At 39.9% G+C, this 10,000-nt stretch overlaps 2 protein-coding genes across 2 annotated transcripts in view; both read right to left on the bottom strand.

The window, feature by feature from the left end:
• Window positions 1-3,525: 3,525 nt before the first annotated feature.
• Window positions 3,526-4,671, bottom strand: LOC139398790 (uncharacterized). Its single transcript, XM_071144571.1, has one exon. The coding sequence runs from the start codon at window positions 4,669-4,671 to the stop codon at window positions 3,526-3,528; it is 1,146 nt and encodes a 381-aa protein (XP_071000672.1).
• A 160-nt stretch (window positions 4,672-4,831) lies between these two features.
• LOC139398788 (lipopolysaccharide-induced tumor necrosis factor-alpha factor homolog) overlaps window positions 4,832-10,000 on the bottom strand; it is an 8,581-nt gene continuing 3,412 nt past the window's right edge. Inside the window, exons 4-5 of the mRNA XM_071144570.1 lie at window positions 9,781-9,882; window positions 4,832-5,398 (exon numbers count right to left, since the gene is read on the bottom strand). Coding sequence (XP_071000671.1) covers window positions 5,392-5,398; window positions 9,781-9,882 — 109 coding nt within the window. The 3' untranslated portion in view covers window positions 4,832-5,391. The remainder of the gene's footprint in view (window positions 5,399-9,780; window positions 9,883-10,000) is intronic.

Below are 10,000 nucleotides of genomic sequence, written 5' to 3'. Positions count from 1 at the left end.
AGAGAGAAAGAGAGAGAGAGAGACAGAGAGGCATAGAGAGGGAGAGACAGAGGAAGAGGGAGAGAGAGAGAGGGAGAGGCATAGGAAGAGAGAGAGAGAGAGAGAGACAGAGGGAGAGAGTGAGAGGTGGAGCAAGAGAGTGAGCTGGAGAGACAGAGAGAGAGGGAGAGAAAGAGGGAGAAAGAGAGAAAGTGTATTGTTATAGTTGAGATTTTCAGGTGTGACCTGTTTTTTTAATGTTATCTGGCTGTTTAAATCTCTTCCTCATAGCTCTCTAGCGCACACAAGCACACACACACACGCACGCACACACACACACACGCACACACACACACACACACACACACACACGCCCACGCACACGCCCCCGCACACACACACACACACACACACACACACACACACACACACACACACACACATTCCATCAGGGATCAGTTGTACTCAAAAACAGAAACTTTATTGAGACGTTCAAGTTGACAGATATAATATAATAGAGTTATAATAATATATAATATAGTAGAGGTATAATAATATATAATATAATAGAGTTATAATAATATATAATATAATAGAGTTATAATAATATATAATATAGTAGAGTTATAATAATATATAATATAGTAGAGTTATAATAATATATAATATAATATAATAGAGTTATAATAATATATAATATAATATAATAGAGTTATAATAATATATAATATTATAGACTTATAATAATATATAATATAATAGTTATAATAATATATAATATAATATAATAGAGTTATAATAATATATAATCTAATACAATAGAGTTATAATAATATATAATATTATAGAGTTATAATAATATATAATATAATAGAGTTATGGTAATATATAATATAATATAATAGAGTTATAATAATATATAATATAATATAATAGAGTTATAATAATATATAATATAATAGAGTTATAATAATATATAATATAGTAGAGTTATAATAATATATAATATAATAGAGTTATAATAATATATAATATAGTAGAGTTATAATAATATATAATATAATATAATAGAGTTATAATAATATATAATATAATATAATAGAGTTATAATAATATATAATATAGTAGAGTTATAATAATATATAATATATGTTCAGCAAGGGAGAGGAGGCCTTGGGCTAACTAGCCGTGCTGCTTGGAGTAAGGCCACTGCACCAGAGCGGCGGAAGATGGTAGTGCAGGAAGTACGCCATCAGGAGGAGGCTGCAAGGTGGGCCAAGGCAGTCTCTCTTTCCAAACAGGGACAGTGGACTCGATGGGACAGTGTGGAGAAGAGGAAGATAAGCTGGAAGGATCTGTGGGCCATGGAAGCGAGGCGGTTGAGCTTCTCCATCAGAGCAACATATGACGTCCTTCCAACACCAGTTAATCTTCACCAATGGTATGGTGAAGATCCGGACTGTGCCCTCTGTTCCATGCCAGCCAACCTCAGGCACATTCTCACAGGGTGTAAAACAAGCCTCACTCAAGGACGCTACACTTGGCGTCACAACCAAGTCCTTAAAAACCTTGCGTCCGCCCTGGAGGACAAGCGAGCTGCCACCAACTCCCTACCACCCCCAGCAGCATCACACCTCTTACGGACAAACTTTGTCCACGAAGGGGCTAAACCACCGAAGCGCGGCTCGACACCATTAGAGCGAGACCAGCTGCGCTTGGCCCGCGACTGGAAAATGCTAGCTGACATTGGCCGGCAACTTGTGTTTCCTCCGGAGATCGCAACCACCACCCTAAGACCTGACATGGTGCTCTGGTCCCGTTCACTCAAGAAGGTCTTCATCATTGAGCTCACAGTACCCTGGGAAGACTCAGTAGATGAGGCTTATGAGCGAAAGCATCTGCGCTATGCCGATCTAGCTGCCGAAGCACGGCATCATGGCTGGAACACAGAAGTCCGACCAGTGGAGGTGGGCTGCAGAGGTTTTGTGGCAACATCTACAACCAGACTGCTTAGAGACCTTGGAATTAAGGGCCAGAGCCAGCGTTCGGCAATCAAAGCTGTATCGGAGGCGGCAGAAGGCAGCAGTCAGTGGCTCTGGATGAAGAGGAAAGACCCCAGCTGGGCCCCGAAGTGAGAGGGCCAGGAGGTATGCGGTCAACAATGCTTGACTCAGGGAGGAGGATGCCCCTGCCATGCATAGTCCCATGGGATGTTGGCTATCATCAACAAGGCAACTCCTATGACTAATTGGGAATGGGACGCAAGCGTAGGATTGATCACCCTGTCGCTGGCCGCCTTTGGGGAGGGTGTATAGTGTGAAAGGCCGAAACACCCTAGGAACCAAAGGTACACTACTGATGATGCGCTCCCCAAATTTCACCAGGCTCACTGTTCATTAACTCTTGGAAGTGCTTGCACAAAGGATAGTTCTTGGAATCTAATATAATAGAGTTATAATAATATATAATATAATATAATAGAGTTATAATAATATATAATATAATAGAGTTATAATAATATATAATATAATATAATAGAGTTATAATAATATATAATATAATAGAGTTATAATAATATATAATATAATATAATAGAGTTATAATAATATATAATATAATATAGTAGAGTTATAATAATATATAATATAATATAATAGAGTTATAATAATATATAATATAATATAATAGAGTTTTAATAATATATAATATATAATATAATAGAGTTATATAATATATAATATAATACAATAGAGTTATAATAATATATAATATAGTAGAGTTATAATAATATATAATATAGTAGAGTTATAATAATATATAATATAATATAATAGAGTTATAATAATATATAATATAATATAATAGAGTTATAATAATATATAATATAATATAATAGAGTTATAATAATATATAATATAATATAATAGAGTTATAATAATATATAATATAATATAATAGAGTTATAATAATATATAATGTAATATAATAGAGTTATAATAATATATAATATAATATAATAGAGTTATAATAATATATAATATAATATAATAGAGTTATAATAATATATAATGTAATATAATAGAGTTATAATAATATATAATATAATATAATAGAGTTATAATAATATATAATATAATATAATAGAGTTATAAAAATATATAACATAATAGACTTATAATAATATATAATATAATATAATAGAGTTAGAAAAATATATAACATAATAGACTTATAATAATATATAATATAATATAATAGAGTTATAATAATATATAATATAATAGAGTTATAATAATATATAATATAATAGAGTTATAATAATATATAATATAATAGAGTTATAATAATATATAATATAATAGAGTTATAATAATATATAATATAGTAGAGTTATAATAATATATAAAATAATATAATATAATAGAGTTATAATAATATACAATATAATATAATAGAGTTATAATAATATATAAAATAATATAATATAATAGAGTAAAATAACCAAGTTAATTGTTGTTTTTAAATAACTTTCCTGATCATCTGTTTTTAGCAATAAGGCACGAGGGGTGTGGTATAGGAGGGGGGGTGGTATAGGAGTGGGTATATGAGGGGGTACATGAGGGGTGTGGTATATGAGGGGGTACACAGGGGGGTGTGGTATAGGAGGGGGTACACGAGGGTGTACACGAGGGGGTGTGGTATAGGCGGGGGTGTGGTATAGGAGGGAGGGTGGTATTGGAGGGGGTATACGATGGGGTGTGGTATAGGAGGGGGTAAATGAGGGGGTGTGGTATAGTAGGGGGTGTGGTATAGGAGGGGGTACACGAGGGGGTACATGAGGGGGTGTGGTATAGGAGGGGTGTGGTATAGGAGGGGGTATACAAGGGGGTACATGAGGGGGTGTGGTATACGAGGGGGAATACGAGGGGTATACGAGGGTGTACATGAGGGTGTGTGGTATACGAGGGGGTATACGAGGGGGTATACGAGGGGGTGTGGTATACGATTGGGTATACGATGGGGTACATGAGGGGGTGTGGTATACGAGGGGGTACACAAGGGGGTGTGGTGCACGAAGAAGTGTGGTATACGAGGGGGTGCAGTATAGGAGGGGGTGTGGTATAGCAGGTGGCGTGGTATATGAGGGGGTGCGGTATAGGAGGGGGTGTGGTATTGTAGGGGGTGTAGTTTCAGAGGGGGTGTGGTATAGGAGGGGGTGTGGTATAGGAGGGGGTGTGGTATAGGGGCTGTGTAGTATAGGAGGGGGTGTGGTATAGGAGGGGGTGTAGTATAGGAGGGGGTGTGGTATAGGAGGGGGTGTAGTATAGGAGGGGGTGTGGTATAGAAGGAGGTGTGGTATAGGAGGGGGTGTGGTATAGGAGGGGGTGTGGTATAGGGGCGGTGTGGTATAGGAGGAGGTGTGGTATAGGTGGGGGTGTGGTATAGGAGCTGTGTAGTATAGGAGGGGGTGTGGTATAGGAGGGGGTGTAGTATAGGAGGGGGTGTGGTATAGGAGGGGGTGTGGTATAGGAGGGGGTGTGGTATAGGAGGGGGTGTGGTATAGGTGGGGGTGTGGTATACGTGAGGGTGTGGTATACGTGGGGGTGTGGTATATGAAGGGGTGTGGTATAGGTGGGGGTGTGGTATAGGTGGGGGTGTGGTATATGCCCAATATACCACGGCTAAAGGCATATAACACGACGCAACGCAGAGTGCCTCGATACAACCCTTAGCCGTGATATATTGACCATATACCACAAACCCCCAGGTGCCTTATTGCTATTACAAACTGGTTACCAACGTAATTAGAGCACTAAAAAAACATGTTTTGTCATACCCGTGGTATCCCGGTCTGATATACCACGGCTGTCAGCCAATCACCATTCAGGGCTCGAACCACCCAGTTTACAATAAACAATATATCAAATATAATATATTTAATACCATTATGAAATATAACATACAATATAATTCATACACTATTTAATAAATAAATTATGTAGTTAATACCGTGTGCAATATGATAAATGATATAGTTCATATATTGAATACAGTGACATTTAATACAGTGTAAATTAATGTTGTAATCGGGCTTCAACCCAACAGCCATGTTCTCATTCCCTCCTCTCACCCCTAACCTCTGAACCCTAACCTCTGAACCCTAACCTCTGTAACCTCTCTATCCCCTAACCCAGTCTACACCAGTCCAGTGGTTTAAAGCCCTGAGAGGACACTCTGACTAGGGCTTCTGATGTCACCAGTCCTTCTCTTCTTGTGGTGATGATGTCAAGTCCTGTAGTGAGGATGTCATGTCCTGTAGTGATGATGTCACATCCTGTAGTGATGATATCACGCCATGTAGTGATGATGTCACGTCCTGTAGTGAGGATGTCATGGCATGTAGTTATGATGTCACATCCTGTAGCGATGAGAAAACAATGAAAACAAGCAAGCATCCCAGAAAAGTGCTCAAAATAGACAATGTTAACATATGTTGCTTAAGAAACAAGGTTCATGAAGTCAATAACTTGCTAGGAACAGATGACATTCATATTCTGACCATCTCTGAAACTCACTTAGATAACACCTTTGGTGATACAGTGGTAGCAATACATGGTTATAACATCTACCGAAAAGACAGAAATGCCAAAGGTGGAGGTGTTTCTGTTTATATTTAGAACCACTTTACTGTAAAGATTAGAGAGGATCTCATGTTAAATACTGTTGAAGTAATATGGCTACAGGTTCATCTGCCTCACCTAAAGCCCATTCTGGTGGGAAGCTGCTATAGACCACCAAGTGCTAACAGTCAGTATCTGGATAACGTGTGTGAAATGCTTGATAATGTATGTGATATCAAAAGAGAGGAATATTTTCTGGGTGATTTAAATATTGACTGGCTTTCATCAAGCTGCCCAGTCAAGAAAAACCTTCAAACTGTAACCAGTAACTAACTAGTCCTGCAACCTGGTTCAGGTTATCAGTCAACCTACCAGAGTAGTTACAAACAGCACAGGAATTAAGTCATCAACATGTATTGATCACATCTTAAAACTAATGCTGCAGAAATGTGCTTTAAAGCAGTATACAAATCCATCGGATGTAGTGATCACAATATGGTGGCCACCTCTAGGAAAACCAAAGTTCCAAAGGCTGGGCCTAATAGGCTGGGCCTAATATAGTGTATAAGAGGTCATACAATACTATTTGTAGTGATTCCTATATTGTGGATGTAAAGAATATTTGTTGGTCCGTGGTGTGTAATGAGGAGCAAACAGACACAGCACCCATTAAGAAAGTGACTGTAAAAACTGTTAAATCCCTGTGGATTGATAAGGAATTGAAAAATGGTTGAGAGGGAAGAGGCAAAAGGAACGGTAAGTAAGTCTGGCTGCACAACTGATTGGCAAATGTACTGCAAATTGAGAAATCATGTGACTAAACTGAATAAAAATAATAAACTACACTATAAAACAAAGATAAATTATATAAAGAATGATGGTAAATTGAACATTTAATTGGAGCTTCAATTAAATTGAGGGAAAACAAGGTAACCTCAGCTCATTGAATCAGATGCTCATTCATCACAAACCCTACTGATATTGACAACTACAATAATGATTCCTTTCAATGGCAAGATTAGCAAACTTAGGCATGGAATACCAGCAACAAACTCTGACGCTACACATCCAAGTATATCTGACCAAATTATGAAAAACAGGTAGAGGTGAAAAAATTATTGTTATCTATCATCAATGAAAAGCCACTGGGGTCTGACAACTTGAATGGAAAATTAATGAGGATAATAACAGACGATATTGCCGCTCCTATTTGCCATATCTTCAATCCAAGCCTACTAGAAAGTATGTTCCCTCAGGCCTGGAGGGAAGCTAAAGTCATTCTGCTACCTAAGAATAGTAAAGCCCTCTTTACTGGCTCAAATAGCCGACCAATCATTCTGTTACCAACCCTTATTAAACTTCTGGAAAAAATGGTGTTTGACCAGATGCAATGCTATTTCACAGTAAACAAATTAAGTCTCAGCACGCTTATAGGGAAGGACTTTCAACAAGCACACCACTTACACAAATGACTGATGATTGACTGATAGAAATTGATAATGAAAATATTGTGGGAGCTGTTTCGTTAGACTTCAGTGCAGCATTTGACATTATCGATCATAGTCTGCTGATGGAAAAACGTAAGTGTTTTGGCTTTACACCCCCTGCTGTATTGTGAATAAAGAGTTTCCTGTCTAAAAGAACACAGAGGGTGTTCTTTAATGGAAGCCAACCCAACATAATCCAGGTAGAATCAGGCATTCCCCAGGGCAGCTGTCTAGGACCTTACTTTTTTCAATCTTTACTAACTACATGCCACCGGCTTTAAGTAAAGCCTGAGTGTCTATGTATGCGGATCACTCAACACTATACACGCCAGCTACTACAGCGACTGAAATGATTGCAACACTTAACAAACACTTAACAAAGAGCTGCAGTTAGTTTCAGTTTTGGAAGTGTGTTTTCTATCCCAAGCTGTCAATTATATGCATATTCTAGCATCTGGTCTTGAGAAATAGGCGGTTTACTTTGGGAACGTTATTTTTCCAAAAATAAAAATAGTGCCCCCTAGTTTCAAGATGTTAACAGCACTATCAACAAGGCAGGCCCTAGCTTTGTCACACCTGGACTACTGTTCAGTCGTGTGGTCAGGTGCCACAAAGAGGGACTTTTGAATTGGCTCAGGAGAGGGCAGCACGGCTGGCCCGTGGACGTACACAGAGAGCTAACATTAATATTATGGGGGCTGGTTCAAAGTGGAGGTTGACTTCATCACTACTTGTATTTGTGAGAGGTATTAACATATTGAATGTGCCACAAGGTGTCTGTCTAAACTACTAGCACACAGGTCAGACACCCATGCATACCCCACAAGACATGCCACCAGAGGTCTATTCACAGTCCCCAAGTCCAGAACAGACTATGGGAGGGGCACAGTTCCAAGACTACATGGAACTCTATTCCACATCAGGTAACAATAGAATCAGATACAAAAACAGATCAAAATACACCTTATGGACTGTGACAAACAGTGTATCTACAACACAAACATAGGCACAGACACATACATACAGACACAAGATGACATATGCACTATACACACACATACACATGGATTTTGTGCTGTAGATACAGTACGTGGTAGTGGAGAAGGGACCTGAGGGCACATACCTAGTGTGTATTGAAATCTGAAATCTGAATAATATTGTCACGTTTTAATAATGTTGTGACTGATTTAATTTTGCTGGACCACAGGAAGAGTATCTGCTGACTTGGCAGGAACTAATGGGGATCCATAATAAACCCTAGGAAGAGTAGCTGCTGCCTTGGCAGGAACTAATGGGGATCCATAATAAACCCCAGGAAGAGTTGCTGCTGCAGGAACTAACGGGGATCCATAATAAACCCTAGGAAGAGTAGCAGCTGCCTTGGCAGGAACTAATGGGGATCCATAATAAACCCCAGGAAGAGTAGCTGCTGCCTTGGCAGGAACTAATGGGGATCCATAATAAACCCCAGGAAGAGTAGCTGCTGCCTTTGCAGGAACTAATGGGGTTCCATAATAAACCCCAGGAAGAGTAGCTGCTGCCTTGGTAGGAACTAATGGGGTTCCATAATAAACTCCAGGAAGAGTAGCTGCTGCCTTGACAGGAACTAATGGGGATCCATAATAAACCCCAGGAAGAGTAGCTGCTGCCTTGACAGGAACTAATGGGGATCCATAATAAACCCCAGGAAGAGTAGCTGCTGCCTTGGCAGGAACTAATGGGGATCCATAATAAACCCCATGAAGAGTAGCTGCTGCCTTGGCAGGAACTAATGGGGATCCATAATAAACCCCAGGAAGAGTAGCTGCTGTCTTGGCAGGAACTAATGGGGTTCCATGATAAACCCCAGGAAGAGTAGCTGCTGCAGGAACTAATGGGGATCCATAATAAACCCCAGGAAGAGTAGCTGCTGCCTTGGCAGGAACTAATGGGGTTCCATAATAAACTCCAGGAAGAGTAGCTGCTGCCTTGGCAGGAACTAATGGGGTTCCATAATAAACCCCAGGAAGAGTAGCTGCTGCCTTTGCAGGAACTAATGGGGTTCCATAATAAACCCCAGGAAGAGTAGCTGCTGCCTTGGTAGGAACTAATGGGGTTCCATAATAAACTCCAGGAAGAGTAGCTGCTGCCTTGACAGGAACTAATGGGGATCCATAATAAACCCCAGGAAGAGTAGCTGCTGCCCTGACAGGAACTAATGGGGATCCATAATAAACCCCAGGAAGAGTATCTGCTGCCTTGACAGGAACTAATGGGGATCCATAATCAACCCCAGGAAGAGTAGCTGCTGCCTTGGCAGGAACTAATGGGGATCCATAATAAACCCTAGGAAGAGTAGCAGCTGCCTTGGCAGGAACTAATGGGGATCCATAATAAACCCCATGAAGAGTAGCTGCTGCCTTGGCAGGAACTAATGGGGATCCATAATAAACCCCAGGAAGAGTAGCTGCTGTCTTGGCAGGAACTAATGGGGTTCCATGATAAACCCCAGGAAGAGTAGCTGCTGCAGGAACTAATGGGGATCCATAATAAACCACAGGAAGAGTAGCTGCTGCCTTGGCAGGAACTAATGGGGATCCATAATAAACCCCAGGAAGAGTAGCTGCTGCAGGAACTAATGGGGATCCATAATAAATACAAATACAAATCATGTCATGTAGTGATGATGTCACGTCTTGTAGTGATGATGTCACCTGGTGTGTGTGTGGAGGTGGGCGTGGCAGAGCGGGCAGGAGTGATGAGCGTCCTGGAACCCTGCGACCAGGAACGGGATCAGACAGCATCCGCAGATGAACCTGTACACACACACACACACACACACACACACACACACACACACACACACACACACACACACACACACACACACACACACACACACACACACACACACATTTGCTATTACGGTTATTG

The sequence above is a fragment of the Oncorhynchus clarkii genome, unplaced genomic scaffold (assembly GCF_045791955.1).
Source record: "Oncorhynchus clarkii lewisi isolate Uvic-CL-2024 unplaced genomic scaffold, UVic_Ocla_1.0 unplaced_contig_3112_pilon_pilon, whole genome shotgun sequence".
Lineage (NCBI taxonomy): Eukaryota > Metazoa > Chordata > Actinopteri > Salmoniformes > Salmonidae > Oncorhynchus > Oncorhynchus clarkii.
This window is presented reverse-complemented; position numbering and strand designations above follow the sequence as displayed.